The 25,591-nt window shown below is 41.7% G+C and overlaps 1 protein-coding gene across 10 annotated transcripts in view; it reads left to right on the top strand.

The window, feature by feature from the left end:
• LOC120301586 (zinc finger protein 883-like) overlaps positions 1-22,549 on the top strand; it is a 31,377-nt gene extending 8,828 nt beyond the window's left edge. For 2 of the 10 annotated variants that reach the window (XM_039329015.1, XM_039329013.1), the window contains one exon: positions 19,621-22,547. In XM_039329015.1, coding sequence (XP_039184949.1) covers positions 19,621-21,701 — 2,081 coding nt within the window. In that variant the 3' untranslated portion in view covers positions 21,702-22,547. Of the gene's footprint in view, positions 1-4,671; positions 4,773-11,153; positions 11,169-13,600; positions 14,205-14,391; positions 14,588-14,705; positions 14,783-15,576; positions 15,707-16,344; positions 16,362-19,620 lie in introns of those variants that run through there. The other 8 variants (XM_039329011.1, XM_039329010.1, XM_039329009.1 and 5 more) reach the window with 8 other exon arrangements.
• The last annotated feature ends 3,042 nt before the right edge of the window (positions 22,550-25,591 follow it).

Raw genomic sequence — 25,591 nt, 5'->3', positions numbered from 1 at the left:
ATCTGCTTTCCAGCTCCATCATGTTTCTCTGTCTCCGTCACTTTTCTCCGTCTCCGCATGCAGAGAAACAAAAGTTTGTGGGGCTAAAAAAATAAAAAACTTCAATCAGACCTTCCAATGTCGCAAAATCTTTTTTTTTTTTTCACGAGAAATTGGAAGGTCTGATTGAACTTTTTTAGTTCCACAAACTTCTTTTGTTTCCCTGCATGTGGAGGTAGAGAAACATGACTGAGACAGAGAAACATGACAGCTGGAAAGGAGGTTAGCAAAGAAATGCTTGTGGGAAGCTTCCTGTTGTGCCTTTGCCTCTGCCTTGGTGCTCATTCTGCTAAACTTCACTTCTATATGGGTGATTGATTTAGCGAAGTAAACGCATGAGAGAAAGGTGGGCACTTTAGTTGATGCAGAATTGGAAGGATCCACATTCTGCATTAAGTAAACTTTAAACAAATTTATACAATGTGGCAGCGAAAATCTGCCAGCGGGTAAAAAACCTTGTTTTTTTGAGATGCCAGACTAGCGTGAATTCATGTGCCTCCAATCCCTTTGCTTGTTGCAAAGCCAGATTGGAGCCCTTGGGCTGCTAATTTCAGACAATTTTAGTCCAAAAGCAAAGTGAATGGTTGCCACCCAATCAATCTCTGGGGGGCTTCGTTTCCAAAGACCCTCTGCACAGGCTCCAGACAAACCGAGATCGAGGACTGAAAAAGCAGCAATAGGAGTGAAGGGCTGTTCAAAGGGGGAAGAAGGAGAAAGTGGGAGAAGCCATTGAGCAGGCGAGGTGTGACAGGTGTCAGGGTGTGATAGGTCTGGCTGCAGGGGCTTATTTTGAGGTAGGGCTGATATTAGGCCCAACATTAAAAATGAACCTAAGTTCTTCAGTTTGGGGTAGGTCTTATTTTGGGGGGGAAACAGTAGATCAAGCAAGACAGAAATAGCTGCTAACCTGTGGTAGGATAGGATAGGACAGGACAGGACAGGAGCTGGAAGGGATTTTGGAGGTCTTGTAGTCCCGCCCCCCCACTCAAGCAGGAGAACATATACCATCTCAGACAAGTGACTGTCTAATCTCTTCTTAAAAACCTCCAGTGATGGAGCACCCACGATTTCTGAAGGCAAGGTGTTCCACTGGTTAATTGACCTGTTAGGACAGTGGTTCTCAACCTTTTTAATGCCACGACCCCCAACTGGTCGTAAGTCGAGGACTACCTAACCGTTCGTAAGTTGAGGACTACCCAACCGGTCGTACATCGAGGACTTTCCCTGCTTGGGAGCACCGCACATGCGTGGTGCCGCCCCCTGCGCCGGCCAAGGTGTAGCTGGCAAGTGGCAGAGATGGAGCAGACCGACCATCGGCTGGGCCACCAGCTGGCCCAGCCCGAGGTAAGGCACCTGCTTGGCCCCACGCGCAACAGCAACCCTTCCTGCACCTGCCGGCCTCCCATCTCCCACCTCTGGCCCTCTTTTACTTACATTTTTAGTAGTTGCTCAGCAGGGAGGGGTGGAAACTTCCAGACAGCTCGCCTTGGCTGCAGACAACTTGCAGCACCGTTTCCAGAATGGGAGTTTTGGCGGGCTCAGCAGGGCAGAGACAGCCTGGACAATTCCTATTGGCTTTTGAAAGCCAATAGAATTAGACTCTATTCAAGAGAGTCTATTCTATTGGCTTTCAACAGCCAATAGAATAAAAGGGAGTAGCACAGCTAAGGAAAAGGGGGAAAGAAATGGCGGACTGCGTTGTTTGGCAACCCCCGTGAAATGGTCGTTTGACCCCAAATAGGGTCGTGACCCACAGGTTGAGAACTGCTGTGTTAGGAACTTTCTCCTTAATTACAGGTTGCTTCTCTTCTTGATCAGCTTCCAACCATTGTTTCTTCTCCTGCCCTCTGGTGCTTTGGAGAATAATTCAACCCCCTCTTCTTTTTTGCAGCCCCTCAAATACTGGAATCCTGCTATCATGTCACCCCTATTACTTCTTTTCTTTAGAGTAGCCAAACCCAAATCCTGCAGATGTTCTTCATATGTTTTAGTTTCTAGGTCTTTGATTATCTCTTAGTTGCTCTTATCTGAACTTTTTCCATGGCCTCAACATCTTTTCTGTAGTATGGTGACCATAATTGTTTGCAGTATTCCATGTGTAGTCTTACCAGGGTTTTACAAAGTGGTAGTAATACTTTGCGTGATCTTGATTTTATGCTTCTGTTTATGCAACCCATGATTGTGTTACCTTTTTTGGCGGCGGCTGCACATTACTAGCTCATAGTCAAGTGATCTACTAGAACTCTAAGATCCCTCTCACAGTTACTATTTTTGAGCCAGGTCTCACCTAATCTGTATATCTCTCATTTTTCCTGCCTAAATGTAAAACTTTGCTTTTCTCCACATTAAAACTTATTTTGTTGGATAGGGCCCATTGTTCAAGTTTGTCAAGAACTTTTTGAATCCTCAACTTGTCTTCTGGGGTATTGACTATTCCTGCCAGTTTAGTGTCATCTGCAAATTTGATGAGTTTCCCTTCTATTCCCTCATCTAAGTCATTGATGAAGATATTGTACTGGGCCTAAGACAGAGCCTTGTGGTACCCCACTGCTTATTTGTCTCCGTGTGGATATAGTACCATTGAGGTCTACTTGTTGAGTACAGTTTGTCAGCCAGCTACAAATCCATCTGGTGGTGATGTTGTCTATTCCACCTTTTTCTAGCTTACCAAGCAGTAGATTGTGGTCTACTTTGTCAAACGCCTTACTGAAATGTAAGTATACTATGTCCACAGCATTTTGCTGGTCTACTAATTTGGCCACTTTATCAAAGAAGGAAATAAGATTGGTTTGGTATGATTTGTTTTTAACAAACCCATGCTGGCTACCAGTTATAACTTTTTTTGCTTCTAGTTGTCTGCAGATCTGTTTTTTCAGTACTTTTCCACTATCTTCGCAGGTACTGATGTTAGACTGATTGGTTTCCTGGGTCTGTTTTTTTCCCTTTCTTGAAGATAGGAACCATATCAGCCCTTTTCCAATGCTCAGGTACTTCCCGTGCTATAAGATTTTTGAAACATATGGTGCAATTGTTCTGAGATAATATCTTCCAGCTCCTTCAGACCTCTGGGATGTAATCTGTCACGTCCTGGTGATTTATATTTGTCAATGTCGGAAAGGCGTTCCCTTACAATTTTCTTGCTTAACAGAAAGAGAGTAAAATAAGCAAGGTCAGGTTAGCATTCAGTTTACAAGTAAAGAGTGGGAGTTTAAGTGTGTGTAATAAAAGTTTTTGTGGGAAAAACAATTGCTGTCTTTGCATCTGCTTACTGTACAATAATAAGAAAAGACCTAACCTAATAATTGTTAATAAGCAAATATAATTGAGAGGATTTTGAGCCTGAGTTTACACGTCCTGCGGGGTTGCAGCTGTTTATTCAAATATTACTGCTGGATGATTCTGTGTCAAAATGGAGAGAAGGCACCAATTCCAATTTTCTGCCAGTTATTGTCCATGTTTCATTACAAAAATGGAACAGAGTGTCAGTCAAAGAAAAATAGACAATTATTGTACTTTTCATTAATGATCTAGCAACATCCCAGTTTCCTTAAATCAGGAGTGTTCAAACTTGGCCTTTTTATGATTTTGGACTTCAACTCCCAGAACTCCTTAGCCAACGTGCCTTGTTGAGGGATTCTGGGAGTTGAAGTCCACAAGTCATAAAAAGGCCAAGTTTGAACACCCCTGCCTTAAATTCTACAGAGAGCTTTACTAAGAAATTTCCTGAGGGTGTTTACTATGCAGTCCCTAAATAAAACACATTTCTCCTCTTCTTTTTCTCCACTCAGTATTTTAATGATATGTTATCTTTTCCATAGTTGCTTTCCATCCTTTTGCAGTTCCAACCTTTCTCCAGTGACAGGTAAGACGCCGCTTTCCCCTTTTCATTTCAAGGAGCCTCGTTGTGAAGTGAAATTTCTGGAAAATCCTCCAGTTTCAGCTTTTCCCCCACTTTGGAGCGGTTTTTTCTTTCCCTTCAGTGTCCTTTCCTGGGTCCAAAGCAGCTGCTCAGCTTTCCCGGTAATTCTGAGACATCTGGAGCCAAAAATTGGACAAGGGCAGCTGCAGATACAGAACCAGAGAAATAGAAATACATTTTCCCAGTTGTGGCTTCCCTGCCCATGTCTCATCTTCCTCCCCTTCAGGCGAAGTTCACAACAATAGCAAGACACAAATAGTGTTTCCGAAAGAGCTTCCTGGTCCTCGTCTTCTGACCGCCCCTCAGTTTCTGAGAGGATTTGGGCCCATTTTGAGGCCAATCTCTGGGGAGCCTTCAGGTCGAGTATTCTTGAGGGAAGCGAGTTGAAATCCTCTAGATATTTCTTTTTCTATGTCCACAAATGGTCCCTGGATAGGAAGATGGAAAAGACGCCGCCTCTGGAGATATCAAAGCCTTTGCTTTTCCCATACCCAAGACGCGCTCCTCTTTCCCGCCCTTTCTAGTACTGCTGACACTTCGCGCAGAGTCCACCAGACGGCGCTCTCAGCCTCAGGAGGGAACTGGGCATGCGTAGGATTCATCCACCAGGGCAGAACACCCGCGTTACCCGGAGAAATCGTAGGAAGAGGCTGCTCTTTCTCTTCCCCCCTCCCTCCTCTGAGAGGCGGGGGCGGAGCATTGACCGGAGGCGGAGCCCGACGAGACTCCCGATTTACACGAGTGGCGGCTCTCCCCGTGCAAAGCGGTCCCGCGCTGGAGGCGAGCTTGGAGACGGGTGAAGTCTTCCCCCGAGGTGGGAGTCCGGGGTCCCATCTTCCGCTGCCGCCCTTTTCCATGCAGCGGCTCGCATGGGGGAGGGGAAGCAGAGAAATGGTGGTCGCCAGAAGGGAGGGGCCGTTTCCTCCCATTTCAAGGGGTAGCCTCTGCATGGCGGGTGGAAGGCGTGGCTGGCCCGAAGTCCCCGTGCCTGCTCCGGTTGGGACCCCGGGTGGAGGACCGGGGCTGGGGTGCTGCTTCCCCCTCCTCTCCCCACGACCTCCAAGGGGCTCTGCTGGCAGAAAAAGGACGCAATCGGGGCTGAGACGCAACATTCGCACCCGGTGCCCGGTTGGGCTGCTGTTTCCCAAACCTCTTTCAAACCTGGGAGTTGAAGTCCATATTTATCTTCATTTGTCCGTCTTTGGAAAAGTGTGGATTAGGCTAAGAGGTGGGGAACGTGTTTGTCGGAGTTGCATGAATCAGAAGCTCATCTTAGGCTGTCAGTGGTTCATTCATTAGGGTGTTTCGTCCTCTGTGTATCGGACGGTGGCTTGTTAACTCAGGCTTCTCAAGTTCCCAAAGGAGTTTGGGCCAGACTGATTAATGGGGTTCTGATGACTAAAGTTTTACTAAAAGTTCTAATGTTGATTTAACTCTTCTTTGAAATCATTAGAACAAATAACCAGGCATTTGAAATCCAAAACATAATTTAAATGTATTTGTCCAGTAGTTTGAGTCTTTCATAGAAGTTGATCAAGAAGGATTTATCAGAATATGACCCAGCTGTTAAAGTTCAAATACCTAATAGGATTCCTCACTTTCTTCCCTGATCTTAGTGGTTTTATAAGATATTCTTCTTGTTATATTTTTGGGGGTGGGGTGGGGGATTGATTAACGCTTGTTAACATAGTTACCCTTGATAAATATACATTAATATGATAAATCTTCAGTCAGAAATACAGATGGTGAGAGTCAGGAAGAGATTAAGGAAGTAAGATAACCATATAGGTAAAAATAGCTGGGTTTGAGAAAGGAAGAAGAAAGCTATAACAATATATAGGAAATGGCTAGTCAGGAAGTATAGGAAAGCATGCCAAATAAGATAAGAAGAGAGGCACAATGAATGGAGAACAGGAAAAGAACTTATTGTTTAAATATATCTGAGTTTAAAAATAACCATAAGAAAATATTTTTTCTTATTCTTATTGTATAAGTGAATATGATTTAGTATGTTATCAGGAAATGTGTATAGGCGGACGGAAAGAGTGTAACCTCATACTACCTCAGCCAATGGGGAAAGAGGAGGGCTGTAGCGGCCGGTGATAGGGATGAATAAAAGAAGGAGATATTTTGGGTTAAAACTTTGGAGAGAACCAAGCTTTGATAGCTTCTCTCCCCGCTTATTGCAATAAACGAAACAAAAGGCCTTCACTGTGTCTTGGCTGGTTATTGGTCAGGCGAGCTTGCCTCTGGTCACGAAGGAAAGTAGCCAGGAGCACATAACAGCCTTGGGGGCTCCTCCGGGATTTGCATCCGTTCCATCTTTGGCAGCCGGGGATATTCGAAAGGGGAGTGCGCACCTGGGTAAGTTTTTCCCAGCCCTAAAGGTCGGATTGCCCCTGCTCAAACAAGGAGGAATTGGAGATCCCGAGATGAAAAGCCAGGACCCAGTGAAAACCTAAGGGAAAGTCGGCCGACCTAAGGAAGGACTTCAACTCAGCCTGACAGGTAAGATACCAGAGGGGTATCTGTATATCAGAGAGGTGTTAATGGGCAATAAGAGTTTGAAGAGGAGGGACGCCTCCCCACCAGTGTGCCGGCCAATAAGGGAAAAAAAAAAAAAAAGGAAAGGTATTTACATTCTGGAATGAACCCCCTTAGGGAGATGGGAATCCTTTAGGGAGAATGTTGAAGTGTTTTAAGTCAATGCTTTAAACAAGGCATTTGAACAAAGGAAGGATGATACATTACAGTATATACCTGGCCTAAGTACATGTTTGGCCAGCCAATAAATTAAATTGGGCTTCTCAGCTTAGCTTAGAGCGATGGGGAATGGATAGGCAGTGGTTAAAGTCTATCAGAAACGCTCCTTGCGTTTCCCATTGCCTAGAGAACAAGCTACAAGCCCTAAAAAGAGTAAAAGTGGAGATTTAAAGTGGAAATGATGTTTAATGGTCTGTGTGTTTGTGTGTTTGTATTGACTCATTTCTAAAAACCTGGGGGAGGGGAGGGAGAGACCCTCTAACAGTAATATACAAAACAACAAGGTCTTAATGATTGTTTTGCCTGGGGTGAAGCATTTGGAATTTTTTGTGTCTGGTGTAAAAGCAAGAAAGGGTGAAGAAGGGTAGTTTCTTAGTAATTAGAAGAACAATGGAAGGTGTTAAAAGAATGGAAATAATCAAATGGAAGAGAGGGAGAGCGAGAGAAAGGAGCTGTGTGAAGTTTTATGCTTGGCCAGGATGAAAGGCGAGATCTCTGATCCGCTATTTTGTGTGAAAGAGTTAAGTAGAAAGCTATGTATTTCTTGAGGTTCCTATAGTTTGGAAGGTAACAAGAGAGGAGAAAACCTCTCTCCAAGGGGGGGGGAATTTTCCCCCCTAACAGCTTTTGAAATCAGGCAATCTAGGAAAGAATTGCCCAAACTAATAGAAGATCCTATTGAAGTAGGAAAACAGGTTAGAAATGTTTTTAGGACCAATGCAAAGCATGGGAAGGTATTAGGGTACAAATGCAGAAATTAGACAGATGGAAAACTAAAACAATAAAAGATTTATTAGCGGTAAAAGAGGCTCAGAAAGTATATGTGAAGAGAGAAGAGGAGAGAGATAAACGTAAGATAAGATAAAATTCATGGCTCAATTATTGCAAACAGGCCAGCAAAGAGGAAGAGTAATTAGGAAAGGCAGGCTGGGGGTGAGGACAGCCAGTTGGCACCAGGGGATATAAATCTCTAGGAGAAAAATTTTCCCCAGTCTTTAAATAAATAAACAAATGTGCCTGCTGTAAGGAGGAAGGACACTGGGAAAATGAGTACGGTACCTTAAGAGGAAGGAGGGGGAAGAACTAGCACATTTGGTGAACTTTGAAGATTAGGGGAGTCAAGGGACAAAACTGTTTTTGGGTCCAGCTTTCCAGGAACCCCTGATGACTTTGAAAGTTGGACCAGAGAATGAAGACATTGTGTTTTTGGTTGATTCTGGAACCACCAGATCCACATTGAACTTCATACCAAAAGGATTGAAAATTGGACAAGGAAAAATTAGGGCACAAGGCATAGGTGGGCATATAGTGGAAGCTAGAAAAGTGAACCCACTATAGTTAAGTCTCAAGAAAAAGAGCCTGGGGTATGGTGTGATTTTGTATTGGTTGAAGGGAGCTGTAATTTGGTTGGAAGGGATTTAATTGGTAAATTGGGGATTGTTATTATGGGGAATGAAAGGGAAATAATAGTAAACATTATGGCCTTAAGTGAGGAGGCTCAAAGAAAAGTGAACCCCTCAGTTTGGGCCAAGGAGGGGAATAGGGGAAGGGTTCAAATTAAACCCTTAAAAGTAACTCTTAAACAACCAGGAGAAGCTGTACATCAGAAACAGTATAACATTACATTGGAAGGAAGAATGGATTTAAAACCTATGGTGGAAGGGCTATTGAAGGGGGGTGAAATTTTTGAGCAATCCTTTTAAAAATGTTTAGTTTGTTACTTTTTTAACCCAAGAATTTCTGCCTTGGAAAAGTAAGAGATGCAGAAAGAAGAAGAAAGAAGAAGAAGAAAAGGGGGGGAGGCAGTTTCTGTCTGCATGTTTGTTTGTGTGTATGTTTTTTTTAAAGAACAGAAATTGGGTAAAATTTCCTGACTGTAAGGATAATTAATCAGTGGGATAATTGTCTCCAGAAACTGTGGATGCTTAATTATTGGAGGTTTTTGGGAGGAGGTTAGAAATTGATAGGATCTGAAATGGATAGAGTTTCCTGTTTCAGTAAGGGGTTGGACTAGAGGACCTCTAATGTCCCATCCAACTCTGATATTCTGTTTTTGTATGTGTGGCATGCTTCAGTGATTTTCCTTTGCATTTTAGTTTGGATTTATCCTTAATAATGCATTTGAGGCTATTCTTGTCAAAGGAACAATCTTATGATGTTTTATTTAACATCTGATAAATATGTGTCTTTGGAACTCCTTGCTACTGCAGAAAAGATGATTAATTGCTGCATACTGTGTGTCTACAATTTGTTTTCCTTTTCCATGGAGCCAAGGAGGGGGAGGGAAATCTTTATAGAAAACCAATTTGGTTTCAGGGTTATAGCCACAGGCTGCAAGGCTGGATTTGAGTTCAAATCCTGCTTTGGCCATGAGGGTTGGCTGAGTGTTTTGGGGCTGGTTTATTTTTGTTCAACCCTAGGAGGAAGGTATTGGCAAGCCATTTCTGTAAATGTTATGGCAATTTTCCTCCTGAGGGCTGTTTCAAGCAAAAGTTTTGTATAAATTTTTATTCTGTCTGGTTTAATGAGTGGGGGAAGGGGGAGACAATCTTTTGTCTTCTTAGCTATCTTTGATGTGCTGACACAAGAGTGATTTGAATGTTATTTGCCTGAGACAAAAGGCATTCCAGAAATGTTGGCCCAATGCTAATTGGTGAGCCTATGTGCTTTACCTTTTAAAATCCTGAATGTGTTATTTACAATAAGTTTATTGAGTTATATTTTTGTAACATGGTATCCAATCAGGGTGAAAGGGGGAGAAGAAAGAAAAATGTGACAATTTTTGATAGAGCTTCCATGGACAAGTGTAGTCTATCTGATACAGGACAAAAGATTTTTTTCTTTCTTTTCTTTCCTCCCCTTTTAAGCTGTGGAAGCAAATACATTTTTATGTAGCTTCCCAATTTTGTAAGAACTTATTCTGGGAATTATAAAGAAATGGGAAAGCAACTTTTTGGCAGAAGAAAGGATTGAGGGTGTCTAGCAAATAAAGCCCAATTGGTATGAAAGGATGTAAAATATCTAGAATATATTATAGAAGGGGAAAGGAGGGTAGATAGTAAAAGGATTAAGGATATAGATTTATAATTACCAAACAACAAAAATAGTCTTAAGGGGATTCTGTGGTTATCACAAGGTACTGCAAGAATGGTGATCCAAAAACTATATGAGGGGAAATATTGGGGAATTAAAGCATAGGTAGAAATGTATTTGAAATTCTATGCTACCCTTGGAATTTATGAGATAGCCCAAAGGGCTACAGAGGGATGTTTGATATGTGTTGTTGTTGTTGTTAATTGCGAAGTCGTGTCCGACCCATCGCGACCCCATGGACAACGTTCCTCCAGGTCTTCCTGTCCTCTACCATCTTCTGGAGTCCATTTAAATTCACACCTACTGCTTCAGTGACTCCATCCAGCCATCTCATTCTCTGTCGTCCCCTTCTTCTATTGCCCTCAATCTTTCCCAGCATTAGGCTCTTCTCCAGTGAGTCCTTCCTTCTCATTAGGTGGCCAAAGTACTTGAGTTTCAACTTCAGGATCTGGCCTTCTAAAGAGCAGTCGGTTGATCTCTTCTAGGACTGACCGGTTTGAACGCCTTGCAGTCCAAGGGACTCGCAGGAGTCTTCTCCAGCACCATAGTTCAAAGGCCTCAATTCTTTTGCGCTCAGCCTTTCTTATGGTCCAACTTTCACAGCCATACATTGCAACTGGGAAAACCATGGCAACCATGGTTTGATATGTAAAAGGGTTAATAAAGGGTTAAGGCTCCCAAAGGAGGGAGACAAATAGCTAAATATAGAACAAGTACTGGGGTCTCTGTCTTCTCTTTGACAGGAAGGCTTGGTGGCAAAACAACTCCTTTGGAATTTCCAGTCCATAAGATCCAGCCGGGACAGTGGGTGCTGAATCGTAAATGGAAGCAGGAACTTCTACAACCAAAGAAAGGAAGTTCCTTATGTTATATCTGCTGTCCGGAGGGCTGAGAAGGGTTGGACTCACTACACATGAGCAAAGGTGGTGACTGGACCTGAAAGAGGGTGGACAGTTATTCCAGGACAAGGACTGAAAGCCACGTTTAAAAGGACTTGAATGGGTAGTGGACCAGAACCCCTACCTATTTTGAATATCTCTATTAGAATTTCAGGTGACCCCAGATGAAGAACAAAGATGTTGGTGGTGACTCATCAGAAAAATAAAAGTTGTTTGTTACAAATAAAATGAATAACTAAGTCAGAAGTCATACCATTAGAAACTGAAAATGTAGAATTGTACATTGTAAGAATTAGGTGGTAGATGTGTTACCTCTGTAATAGCTAGTGATTTTTGTTATTGTTGTAATTGTGGATCAATTTGTGGGTGTGAAATACTGTGTAATAATCATGAAGGGTGGATTCTACTTCTAATATTACTGAAGACAACACACCAGAACAGCCTGGGAAATAAAGGTAAAAATTTGTTTGTGGGATTTAAAGGTAGCTGACAATCATGAAGCAGTGATGGATATTGCAAAAGGAATCAGGAATGTGGCCAAAGCTCCTGAACAAAAGTATGAAAATATGTGGGGTGATTGGAGTTGGTTAACAAATTGGCTTCCCAATTTTGGATGGTTAAAACAAATATTTATAGGACTAGTGTTTATAGTTGTGATAGGTATTATGTGTTGTGTCTGTCTCCAATGTTTACCCTGCTGTATTTCATTTTGCACCAAAACATTGGGGTCAGTAGCGAGAAACATCTCTGGAGAAGATGTACAGATTCAATTTATGTTATCTAATATAGCCAAAAATGAAGATTCATCAGAGTATACAGAAATACAGGGGGGATTGATAAATATACATTAATATGATAAATCTTCAGTCAGAAATACAGATGGTGAGAGTCAGGAAGAGATTAAGGAAGTAAGATAACCATATAGGTAAAAATAGCTGGGTTTGAGAAAGGAAGAAGAAAGCTATAAAAATATATAGGAAATGGCTAGCCAGGAAGTATAGGAAAGCAGGAAAGCATGCCAAATAAGATAAGAAGAGAGGCACAATGAATGGAGAACAGGAAAAGAACTTATTGTTTAAATATATCTGAGTTTAAAAATAACCATAAGAAAATAATTTTTCTTATTCTTATTGTAGAAGTGAATATGATTTAGTATGTTATCAGGAAATGTGTATAGGCGGACGGAAAGAGTGTAACCTCATACTACCTCAGCCAATGGGGAAAGAGGAGGGCTGTAGCAGCCGGTGATAGGGATGAATAAAAGAAGGAGATATTTTGGGTTAAAACTCTGGAGAGAACCAAGCTTTGAAAGCTTTTCTCCCCGCTTATTTCAATAAACGAAACAAAAGGCCTTCACTGTGTCTTGGCTGGTTATTGGTCAGGCGAGCTTGCCTCTGGTCACGAAGGAAAGTAGCCAGGAGCACATAACAGCCTTGGGGGCTCCTCCGGGATTTGCATCCGTTCCATCTTTGGCAGCCGGGGATATTCGAAAGGGGAGTGCGCACCTGGGTAAGTTTTTCCCAGCCCTAAAGGTCGGATTGCCCCTGCTCAAACAAGGAGGAATTGGAGATCCCGAGATGAAAGCCAGGACCCAGTGAAAACCTAAGGGAAAGTCGGCAGACCTAAGGAAGGACTTCAACTCAGCCTGACAGGTAAGATACCAGAGGGGTATCTGTATATCAGAGAGGTGTTAATGGGCAATAAGAGTTTGAAGAGGAGGGACGCCTCCCCGGCCAGTGTGCCGGCCAATAAGGAAAAAAAAAAAGCTTCTCTCCCTGCTTATTGCAATAAACGAAACAAAAGGCCTTCACTGTGTCTTGGCTGGTTATTGTCAGGGAGCTTGCCTCTGGTCACGAAGGAAAGTAGCCAGGAGCATATAACACCCTGATTTCCTGGTACTTACTTTGGTTTTCCATTTTGGAAATAGAAGCTGCAAATCTTTAGTGCAGTATAGGTACAGTATAGATAGGGTTTCCTGTCTGAGTAGGGGGTTGGGCTAGAAGGCCTCCAAGGTCCCTTCCAACTCTATTATTATTACAGTTAAGAGGGTGGGTGAACATCACATTAAGGTATGTTCTTTCAAGCCCTGTGTTTCATGTGAACTTTGCCCTTATGGTTGGTTAACCAGTTTGGGGTCAGGGAAATTGTGTGAAGCAGCCTTCGTGTTATAGTATGACTTTGTTCCCAAAAAGCCAGCACTGAAAAACAGGAAGTGAGCATCCTAAGTCAGGGTCATTTCCTTGGGATTTCATCTGATGTGAACTCAACCTTCAGGCATCAATAGAACGTTGTTCCTTCCCAGGATCATTTCATTCAGCATTATCCATATTAGCGGTTTCCTTCCTTTTCCTCACTGACAAAAGGTAAACTTGGGATGAGCTATTTTTGGAACTTCCTCCTTTTCTCTTCTCTATCCCTCCAGTTACTTACAAACATACAAACTTAAAAACAAGAGTGAGGAACATCCTTAATACTGATAAATGTCTAGTGCCTAAATCTCAACATGAAGGACAAGAAACGTGTCAAAATTCTGTATTTCATTGCAGTTTCTTAAGCACTTTGAGTTGTAGCATCTTGTATGATCCCTAATTGTAGGGTATATATGATCTTAAATGTGAAAGGAAGCTAACTTGCCTTTCAGGGGAAAAATATTGAAAATCCACCAAATATAAAATATTTCTTTTATAATCCAATATAAAATATTTCACGTCTTGATATAATCTAGGACCATATTGTACACCACACTTGATGGACAGACAAAAAGAGAAATACCCAGAGGATCCATCTGCTGAATACCTGTGCAATCCTTTACCGACTTCACTTTCATGAGGAGGAATGTTGTCCACCACCTTCTCATTTTTTAAATTTATTTTTTGTTCCATTTCAGACGCAGAAACTAGAGTAATGTCAACAACCTTCCTAACAACAAAAAGTTAACTCTTGGGCGAAGAGCTTGGATAGCCTTTGGTCAGTTCTGCAGCTACCGGAATAGTCCTATGAATTGAAACGTATTTGGAGATCCACAAGATTCCTTTGTCCTGTATGGAACTTCCTTACAGGACAGACAAAGGATGCAGATACAACCATTAGCAAGTGGGGGAACTGGAAAAGGTCCCTCTGCTGTTGAGCCTGGCAGCTGTGGGAAGATCTGGGCAAAAACTGAGCAGAGGTCCCTGGAGGAGAAAACCATCATCCGTTCAGAGATTCAGCCCTGCAACTTCAGAAACATCCAATATGAGGAGATTGATGGTCCCCGACGACTTTGCAGCCAACTCCACAACTTTTATAGTCAATGGCTGAGACCAGAAAAGCACACCAAAGCCCAGATGTTGGACCTAGTAGTTCTGGAGCAGCTGCTGGCCCTTCTGCCCCCCCCAATGGAAAACTGGTTGCGGGAATGTGGAGCAGAGACCAGCTCCCAAGCGGTGGCCCTGGCAGAAGGCTTCCTCATGAGTCAGGCAGAGGAGCAGAAGGAGCAAGTCGAATTTCAGGTGAGAGACCTTCATCTTTGAAATCCAGAAGAGAATAAAGAATGTGTTTGAATTTTTCACCCCTCCCTTCCCTACTTTTGTACTCTTCATAATATGTGGCGATGTTTCACTAGTTCTTGCAGGACATTGTTCCATTATCCATTCTAGAAGACAAACTAGAGACAGCTGTTCCTTTCTTACATTCTAGGCTCATTGATTGATATTGGGGCACCGAAGTTGTTTTTAGAGAACAAGAATCCACTTCATGTTGGGTGATGTCTTATTCAAGTCTTTCCCTCTGCAGACCAGAGATCCTATGAGAATCGGGAATCCATCAAATTCTCCTCAGGAGCTGTTTTCCAGGAGGATCTATCAGGAATCCACAAGTCAGGACATCTCAGATGGTAATCCACCCATTCCCAAGAGAGGTCCCAGCTGTCTTACCTTCTCTCTCTTCTCTTCTGTAGAAGGCCTCCTGCCATTTTATTAATTATCCATTTAAAAATTCTGTCTCCCTCACAGGGAAGAATGGAACGAATCTGACTCCTTTCTATGGTGGTGCTGAAAGAGTGGTTGAAATTCCAACTCAAGTAAGAGAGGTATAATAAAAGATAAAATGTTCTCAATGTTAGCGTTTTCTGAATAGTAGTCCTGTTAGTAATCCTTTGGCACGGAATTGTGCAATAATAACGGAAAGAATCACATTGGCACCTTACAACTTCTAAAACGCCTTGTTTAGTGATAAGAAAAATAATGGCACCAGGTTAAATATGAAGCAGATGGTTAAAATCCAAAGAGGGTGGGCAGATCAAGGCCCTTCAGCCTTTAGAGGAATTTCTAATACTCCAATTTGTGCCTGGAATTTGGGGCCAAACAATCCAGCTTTGGAAAGGATGAGAAATGCTCTTCCCAAGAAGGTTTCTTTTCTTCAGCCATTGGGTTGGAGTACAAGCTGTGGATTCCTTGTAATCTGAGGAGCAGCGGAAACAGGGCTTGTGTCCCTTTGTCTATTGATGACACCCATGTAAATGCCTGGGTGCCTCTCAAACAACTTTAATGAAGGTTTTGAGCATGGATCAAATTGTTTGCTCTGTGGACATCACAAGCCTTTTACTGAATTGGTAAAAAGAACTGCCACCAACTGCATTTTCATCTGCAAATATTGGGTTGATTGGAGTGAGTGATGGGTGGGGTTTCCAAGGCCCACTCCAGTTGATTTTCTCCAGAGCTGAAAGTCTTGCTGATAGTAGGGGACAGAGAGGCAGATCCATACGAAAAGTGCAACTAATTTCACTAAATGACCTGAAATGTATATCTTTGCTTGGAATCACTTAAATAATAGGACAGATACTAAAAATCCTTCTGATTTTTCTTCTGTTTTCTCCTCATTCAGCAGGGTCTTGTGTCCTTTGAGGAGGTGGCTGTGTATTTCTCCGAGGAGGAATGGTCTCGGCTGTATGCTGGCCAAAAAGCACTGCATCGGGAAGTCATGCTGGAAAATCATAGGAACGTGGCCTCTTTGGGTAAGAATATCCTACTCTCCAGTCCGAGTGAGATGTATTAGCTCTTTTTATTAAAGAAATTTTATCAGAATAAAAACAGTAACAACTTTGAAGTATAAAGTAAGAAAATAATTGAATAATAAATGAGAAAAAAGTTATGATTAAATCAAGAAAAGAAAGAGAAAAGACAAAGTAATAATGAAGTTCAAATTTGTCCCGTTTCTAAGGTTACATCATTCTTTACATTACATAATTTATCCATACTACTCTTTGAACACATGTTTGATGATAAGATCAATTTTTCTTTTTTTCAGCAAAGTCCATTGGAGGTTTCCAATCACTAATAAATATAGATACTATCCTTATCTTAATCAGAGTCAATTAAGTCATCATTGAAAAGTCTATCATCTTCCCCAACCAGTCCACCATTCTACTTATTGCAGAGCCCTTCAGCTTTACGTGTATAATAGTCTCACTATGGCTGTCATACTCAGAAACTATCTTCTATGACTTTTAATTAGTGCCAACGTGAAGTGTTCTGATTTCACTTGGATATTAATCTTTAAAGTTCTCTGTATCACTGAATGTCTTTGAATCCATACTTTTCTAGGTTTTTTACAAGTCCACTTGACTAAAGCATGATAAAATGACCCTTTATCTTGTCCACATTTCCAGTGTAAGTATGAGGTACATTTATGCACTTTTAAATATGTTTTCTGCTGATTTTCACATTGCTCAGCCTATTTAGAGGTTTTAGCAATTACATATTCATCTTTTCTATGCAAGTGAGATTCAAATTCTGCTTTACGTACCTCTCTGTACGTAACTGGTCCCTGGTGCCCAAAAGGTTGGGCACAACTTTGTCTCCCAAAAAGTAGAGAAAGGAACTAGGGGATTAGCCATTTTGGATCTAATTCTCACTAACAGAGATGAAATGATAGAAGGTGTTGAAGCCACAGGAACCGTGGGAGGAAGTGATCATGCAGTATTGGAATTCAACATTATGGAAGCACAAGCAATAGAACACAGTCAAACTAGAGTCTTGGACTTTAAGAAAGCTAATTTCAATAAACTTAGAGAGGGCTTGGGAAGGATTCCATGGATGAGAATCCTCAAGGAGAAAACAACCCAAGAAGCTTGGGAAATTTTGAAAAGTGAGATAATAAAAGCCCAGTCTAGCACAATACCAACAAAGAGGAAAAATAACAGCTCTCAAAATAAATCAGCATGGTTGCATAAAGAACTCTCTGATAAATTGAAAGATAAAAAGGACAAGTATAGAAAGTGGATACAGGGGCACATAACTAAGTCAGAATATCAGCAAATAGCCCAAGCCTGCAAAAATGAAGTGAGGAAAGGTAAGTCTCAAAATGAACTAAGGCTTGCGACCAAAGTAAAAAATAACAAAAAAAGCTTTTTCAACATGTAAAAAACAAGAAAAAAGTGAAGGAAATGATTGGTCCATTAGTGGGTGGAACAAGCAGGAACTGAAGACAGTTGCAATAGAGGCCTGGCAGAGCATCACCAGGGATGAAACCCAGTGTCTGGTGATGTCTATGTGTTCCAGACTTCAGGCTGTGATTGACTGCAAAGGATTTGCAACCAAGTATTAAGAAGGGAAAGTTTGATTTATAATTATTATTCTGTCCCATTACCTTTGGTCCCTTAACAAGTGGGAGGCACATATGCAAACTGCTGTAAGTCCTACCCCATTCACCTCAGTTGGATGTACATATCCTCAAATTAAAGCTGACAGTCTGCAGTTAAAGCACATTGTGTTTGTTTCATTCCAACTCCATTGTGGTAGTGTATAGAGACAAAGATGTTCAAATTGTGTCGATGTCCCAATATTTCTGGACCTGACTGTACACCTCTGATTTTTTTCTTTGAAGCTGTTTTGCTTCTTATTCAAGATTTTTTTTTTTTAGCTCTGACTGGATGATTGGGAATGGAAGGATTTATGTTGCTTGCAGACTAAACTCTTCACCTTCAGGAAGCCTGGCCAATGGAAGTCTTAGGCCAGGCTGAAGCAGTCTGGCTCACCCAGGTTCAAGTTGGCCATTAAGGGAGGTGTGGCCCATCCCTGTCCTTTAGGTCCACCGCACATGCGAGACGAGCCGCCTGTGACGGCGAACCTGACCCTGGGCGAGACAGATTGCTTATAATGAGAGGCTGCATGTTACTGGAGGACAACTGCAAAGGGCACACCTGCTGTTTTTGGCTCTTTTCGGTTTCTCACCCCACCCCTGCCAAGTTGCTCTGGTGGGCAGGATTACCTTCCGCCTTTGCCACCACTTAATTGGCAGCAGAGTTTGTGTGCGCATCTGCCTCACTGTTTTCAGCGGCACTCCATGCCTGGCTGGCCGCCTCGGATCAGCTGCAGCGCACCATGGAGAGGATGGCTGAGGTTTGGGGGATAGTGTATCCCCATTCGTAGTGTGGCCACCATTCAGTTGCCGCGCTGCCTCTCAGGAGGTCAGTGTCAGCTGCCATTGAAGCTGCGGGAAAGGTGGAAGACAATCCCTTCAGCCCAGTGGAACAGTTTTTCTTTAAGGATATTACTATATCTGGCTCTATTCAGCTTTCCATCAATCTTGATCAGTCTCCCAGTCCCTGCTGCTGAACAATATCCACACAGCATGATGCTTTATGAACGTGCTTTGCTGTTTGGATGGTATTGGACAGGCGATAAGCAGTGCCTGGTTTCCTTCAGACATAACGTTTATAATGGTGGCCAAACAGTTCAACTTTGATTTCATCAGACCACAGAATCTTGTTCCTCACAGTCTGAGAGTCCTTGAGGTGCTTTTTTGCAAACTCCAAGCACGCTTTTATGTGTTTTGCATTGAGGAGAGGCTTCTGTCTAGTCACTCTGTCATAAATCCCGTATCGTTGGAGGGTTGCAGTAATGGTTGTCCTTCTGGAACACTGTCCCATCTCCACACAGGATCTCTGGAGCTCAGTCAGAGTGCCCATCGAGTTCTTGGTCACCTGTCTTACTAAGGTCCTTCTCTCCCGATTGATCAGTTGACCAGGTAACCAGCTCTTGGAAGAGTTCTTGTTGTGCCAAACTTCTTCCATTTGAGAATTATGGAGGCCATTTATAGTAGGAACCTTCAGTGCAGCAGAAATTTTATTGTAGCCTTTTCCAGATGTGTGCCTTGCAAAAATCTTGTCTCTGAGCTGCTCAGGCAGTTTCTTTGACCTCATGGCTTTTACTCTGCTACAGTGTGCATTGTCAGCAGTGAGGCCTTCTATAGACAGCTGTGTGCCTTTCCAAATCATGTCCTGTCAATTTAATTTACCACAGGGGGACTCCAATCTAGGTGTAGAAACATGTCAGTAATGATCAAGAGAAATAAGAGGCATGAATTTCACATGTTATTGCAAAGGGCCAGGTGTGCAAAGCTTGTCACATCATACCCAAAAAGTCTCAAGGCTATAAATGCTGCCAAAGGTGCTTCAACAAAGTACTGAATGAAGTGTCTGAATACTCCTGTCAATGTGATATTTCATTTTTTTCTTTTTAATAAATTTACAGACATTTCTAAAATTCTTTTCACTTTGTCTTTATATGGTACTGAATGTACCTTAATGAGAAAAAAATGATTTTCAACAACTGTAGAATCAAGGCGCAGCATAATAATTTGACAGAAACGAAGGGGGTCTGAATACTTTATGAATGCACTGTATATCCTTTTTGCATTCTTGACTTAATTTGGTATTCCCACAGGTCAATTCTCTTATTTCTGAAGAACTCCCATTTCTTATCCAAACCACACAGCAGACTACAAAGTCCAATTTGAAATCAGGCAAACCAAATCTTCCCTCTTCCTTCGAACCATGGAGAATTTGATATTTAATTTATGGCTTTTCCCTTGCCATACAACCCTAGATTCATATTTAAAATTTTCAATCTTCTTTTCTTTTTGAAGGTAATAATGGAGAGGAAAATGAAGATTCCGGAAAACTATTCCAAGTGATCAGTTGTGGATTCAATACAAAGAACCCTACAATTCTAATGGAAGTAGAAAGCCATGAGAGAAACCAGTCAAATAATTGGAATCAGGAAAGTTCATCTTCCATTCATGCACCAATGAAAGCATCTGTGGCTCAACAAGGAAAAACAAAGAACAAATATATTGGAAAATGTATAAAACCATTCAAAGACAAATTTGATGTAAATGAACACAATCAAACCCAAACCAAAGGAGAAGATTATATATCTAGAGAAAGTGGGAAAAATTACAAATGGACCTTGTCTCTTCCTAATAAAAATGGGTCCCATACATCTCAAGAAAGAACCCAGGCAGAAGAGAAGCCCTCTAAGTGCATGGAGTGTGGAAAGAGCTTTATTAAGAACCATCAACTTATCTACCATAAAAAGATCCACAAAGCAGAGAAAACATATAAATGCAAGGAGTGTGGGAAAAGCTTTACTAGTAACAGTCATCTTACATGTCATCAAATAATCCATACAGGGAAAAAGCCTTATAAGTGCATGGAGTGTGGAAACAGCTTTACGAACAATAGAGAATTTACTTCACATAAAAGGATTCACGCAAGAGAGAAGCCCTACAAATGCACAGAGTGTGGAAAGTGCTTGAGCTCACTCAGAAATCTTTCTGTACATGAAACGATCCACACAGGGGAAAGGCCTTATAAATGCATGGTGTGTGGAAAGACCTTTATTCATACAACTCATCTTAATTCACATAAAAGGACCCACACGGGAGAGAAGCCCTATAAATGCATTCAGTGTGGAAAGAGCTTTACTCAGAGCAGCAATCTTACTTCCCATGAAAGGATCCACAGAGGAGAGAAGCCCTATAAATGCATGGAGTGTGGAAAGAGCTTCACCCGTAGTACTTATCTTACTTTGCATTATCGGATCCATACAGGTGAAAAGCCATATAAATGTATGGAGTGTGGAAAGAGCTTTACTCATAGGAACAGTCTTGCTTGTCATAAAAGGATCCACACAAGGGAGAAGATCTATAAATGCCTAAAGTGTGGAAAGAGGTTCTGTAAGAGCACTGACCTTATTTTCCATAAAAGGATCCACGCAGGGGAAAAGCCATATACGTGCCTGGAGTGTGGAAAGAGCTTTATTAAGAACTCTCAACTTATTTACCATAATAGGACACATACAGGGGAGAAGCCTTATAAATGTATGGAATGTGGAAAGAGTTTTTCTACAAACAGTATTCTTAACTCCCATAAAAGGACCCACACAGGGGAGAAGCCCTATAAATGCATGGAATGTGGAAAAAGTTTTTCTACAAAAAGTCATCTTAACATCCATAAAAGGACCCACACAGGGGAGAAGCCCTTTAAATGCATGGAATGTGGAAAGAGTTTTTCTACGAATAGTTATCTTAACATTCATAAAATGACCCATACAGGGGAGAAGCCACATAAATGCAGGAAGTGTGGAAAGAGCTTCACCCGTAGTACTTATCTTACTTTGCATTATCGAATCCATACAGGAGACATGCCCTATAAATGCCTAAAGTGTGAAAAGAGCTTCACCTGTAGTACTTCTCTTACTTTGCATTATCGGATCCATACAGGTGAGAAGCCCTATAAATGTCTGGAGTGTGGAAAGAGGTTTCCTAAGAGCACTGACCTTGTTTTCCATAAAAGGATCCATGCAGGGGAAAAGCCATATACATGCTTGGAGTGTGGAAAGAGCTTTGTTAAGAACTCTCAACTTATTTACCATAGTAGGACACATACCGGGGAGAAGCCATATAAATGCATAGAGTGTGGAAAATGCTTTTCTTTCTCTGGTAGTCTTACTCGCCATAAAAAGACTCACACAGGGGAGAAGCCTTATAAATGCATTGAATGTGGAAAGTGTTTTTCTAGGAAGAATTATGTTAACACCCATAAAAGGATCCACACAGGGGAGAAGCCGTATAAATGTATGGTGTGTGGAAAAGGTTTTATTACGAATAGTTATCTTAACTTTCATAAAAGGACCGCACAGTGTAAAAGCTCTATAAATCTGTGAAATATGGAAACATCTTCAAGAGGACCAATGGGCAAATGTTCCATATATAGATACATTTGGGTGAGAAACTGTTTAATTGCAAGGTTTAGTTGTTGAAATATATGCATTTCCTAATTACATCTACTGAACATTTTGACTCACCTTCACAATTGGACGCCCCAGAGATTAATTTACTAATGGAAACCAAATGCTATGCATGTGGTGTTTTAATGATGAACAGTGGATTATTTTAGCTACTGTCATTTGAAGGCTATCAATGCCATTTCATTTAAAAAAAAGAGAACATCTTTTTTCTTCATGTTTATCCCATTTCCAATTGGATCATAATAAAGAAAGCCCAAATCCCCAATGAAACTTTATAAAAGTTTAATTTTTGAGACCAAGCATCGGGCTGAGCTAGCAAAATGTCATTCCAGGCATACTATGGGAAAGGCATAAATCACGAAAGATGTCAGATGCCTATCTTTGCTTTCTTTGAAGCTCCCTAGCAACTGCCATAACTAGGAAGAAGGGGACACTTGGCAGGGGAAGAGCATTGGAAGCGGATTGTTGTGAGAATTTGGGGAGTATGGATATCAACAGGAGCCAGTGGTGCCAAAATGAGCCATCTTCCTGCCCTCAAGGACACCAGCCCTGGGAAAGGAATTATATCTGCTGGTGAGGCATCAGGTTGCTAAAAGATTGAACCAGGATTGGATTGGACTGATCTAGCCAAGGGAAGGGGTTTGGACATAGGAGATTGCTTTCAATATATAGTTTTTGCGCAGTTTTCTTCAGAGCTTGCCTTGCTTATGCTGCACTCGGTATCTCTAGTAAAAGTACCTTTTTTTTAACATCCATGGAATCAAGGCTCATTCTTTCCTAGGGAAAAAACTGTGGCCAGTTTGACAAAAGAGTTGCGGAAATAATCACTAAATATGAATTATCAAAAAAATGTGATGCTAAAGAAGATGCCTTATGAACAGAATGGTTTAAGTAGCCATTGTTTTACAGTTAAGCTTTTTATAGCGGTCAGTAGAAGTTATATAATAGTAATAGTAGTAAAGTTGGAAGGGACCTTGGAGGTCATCTAGTCCAACCCCCTGCTCGGGCAGGAAACCCTACACCATTTCGGACAAATGGCTGTCCAGTCTCTTATTAAAAACTTCCAGTGTTGGAGCATTTACTGCTTCTGGAGGCAAGCTGTTCCACTGATTAATTGTTCTCACTGTCAGGAAGTTTCTCCTTAAGGTTGTTCTCTCCTTGATGAGTTTCCACCCGTTGCTTCTTGTCCTGCCTTCAGGTGATTTGGAAAATAGCTTAATTCCCTCTTCTTTATGGCAGCCCCTGTATTGGAATACATCATGTCCCCCCTTGTAAAACTAGACATACCCAATTCTCGCAACCGTTCCTTATATGTTTTAGCCTCCAGTCCCCTAATCATCTTTGTTGCTCTTCTCTGTACTCTTTCTAGAGTCTCAACATCTTTTTTACATCGTGGTGACCAAAACTGGATGCAGTATTCCAAGTGTGGCCTTACTAAGGCATTGAAGAGTGGTATTAATACTTCACGTGATCTTGATTCTATCCCTAATGAATTGGAAGATGTTGAAACAGAAAACTTCTTGGGATATTGTGCTAAATTACAAAAATGTTCAAAAAGGAAACTGATGTGACAGTGTAACATCAGATCCTCTGTGACTTAATGCTTAATCCTATGAAAACCCCACTGGATTTACAGTCTCCACCTCAGTGTATTTAGTTTGGACAAGGTGCTCAGCTGAGAATGTATCCCAGTATTGAGTTGGAAAATGATTGATGTAGGAGGGATGGGAACAGGCAGACATTTAATAGGTATTGCTTCTACAAGCAGAAGAAGCTGCATCTCCCTGATGCATCTCTTCAAGAGAAAACTTTTTAAATCTTTCTTCCTCTATAGCAGAAATGTGAATGGGAACTTCTGGACTGTGAAAAGCAATAGGAAAAATAATCCAACTCTTTAGTCCATTGTGAAAAACAGCTAAGTCAACCAGTGTGAATGGAAAAGGAGGGAATTTCTTTCGGTCAAAGTCCTGTCATGATGAGATACAATAATCACATAGATAATTAGAGTGTGAAAAAAGTTGCTGGATGAAGAGATCCTCTTGCACAAAAAGGAGCCAGAATGACAAAAAGCCCCTGAAATGCATGTGCAAAAGACTTTCCAAGCAGAAGGACCATACTTTACCTTTCTATGGTGAGATGAGGGCTAAGAAAAAGTCTACATTTAATGTAAATGAAAATTTATATCAGTGGTGCTATATACAACAGCTGCAGTCTCTTCTTCACTGAGAGTTTGTTTACAAAGGAAAAGCTCGCAATGAGGGAAAAATGCAATTTGTGGAGATCCAAGAGACAGAGCTGAAATAACTGCAAGAAAAGAATGAGACCCCCATGGAAGCGTGCTTCATGCAGGTGGCTAAGGTTCAGAATTCTCCAAAGCAGCTAATGTATTAGAGGATTATGCATGGGAAGGGGAGAGGAAAGCCCCTTGACAAAGAGAAGATAGAGATAAGAATAGATTCTGTATTTCCCCCAAAATAAGATCAGGTCTTATAATTTTGGAGGGGGGACCAAAAGATCCATTAGGTCTTATTTTGGGGGAATTTCTTATGTACAGTAGGTGAGCGTGCATAAGCGGGACGATGTTCGGTATAAACAGCGGGGCGTTACCTTTGCATGGGATGGAGACACAGCTTAAATATGTGGTGGCAATTGATCCAACCTCAGAGCATGGGGGCGGACCATCTACTGGTTCTGAGAGAGTTCAGGGAAGGGGGTTTGTGTGTATGCCATGCATGTGCCAATCCAGCCTCTGTGGCCCTTTGGCATCGAGGGGAAGGGAGCGGGGATGGCCAGGCAGATGCTCCTCTGGGTGGAGCAGTGGTTCTTTGCCCCAGGGATGCTAGGGTGCTGTCTTCCTGGTCCAGCACTACCGCCCAGCTGGAAGGATCAGCATTCTGCATCAAGTAAACTTTAAACAAATTTATACAGTATAGCAGCGAAAATCCGCCAGCGGTAGATCAAGCAAGACAAAAATAGCTGCTAACCTGTGGTAGGATAGGATATGATGGGACAGGATAGGACAGGGCAGGAGCTGGAAGGGACTTTGGAGGTCTTCTAGTCCAGCCCCCCACTCAAGCAGGAGAACCTATACCATCTCAGACAAGTGACTGTCTAGTCTCTTCTTAAAAACCTCCAGTGATGGAGCGCCCACAATTTCTGAAGACAAGGTGATCCACTGGTTAATTGACCTCACTGTTAGGAACTTTCTCCTTAATTCCAGGTTGCTTCTCTCCTTGATCAATTTCCAACCATTGTTTCTTCTCCTGCCATCTGGTGCTGTGGAGAATAATTCGACCTGCTCTTCTTTTTTGCAGCCCCTCAAATACTGGAATACTGCTATCATGTATTACTTCTATTACTATTACTTCTTTTCTTTAGAGTAGCCAAACCCAAATCCTGCAGCCATTCTTCATATGTTTTAGTTTCCAGGCCTTTGATTATCGTAGTTGCTCTTGTCTGAACTTTTTCCATGGCCTCAACATCTTTTTTGTAGTATGGTGATCAAAATTGTTTGCAGTATTCCATGTGTAGTCTCACTACCGTTTTATAAAGCGGTAGTAATACTTTGCATGATCTTGATTCTATGCTTCTGTTTATACAACCCAGGATTGTGTTATCTTTTTGGCGTCTGCTGCACATTACTAGCTCATAGTCAAGTGATCGTCTGCTACAACTCCAAGATCTAATGATCTAGCAACATCCCAGTTTTCTTAAATCAGGAGTGTTCAAACTTGGCCTTTTTATGATTTGTGGATTTCATCTCCCAGAATTCCTTAGCCAACGTGCCTGTTCAGGGATTCTGGGAG

The sequence above is a fragment of the Crotalus tigris genome, unplaced genomic scaffold (assembly GCF_016545835.1).
Source record: "Crotalus tigris isolate CLP2741 ecotype Arizona unplaced genomic scaffold, ASM1654583v1 scf7180000024386.1433019, whole genome shotgun sequence".
NCBI classification, from domain to species: domain Eukaryota; kingdom Metazoa; phylum Chordata; class Lepidosauria; order Squamata; family Viperidae; genus Crotalus; species Crotalus tigris.
This window is presented reverse-complemented; position numbering and strand designations above follow the sequence as displayed.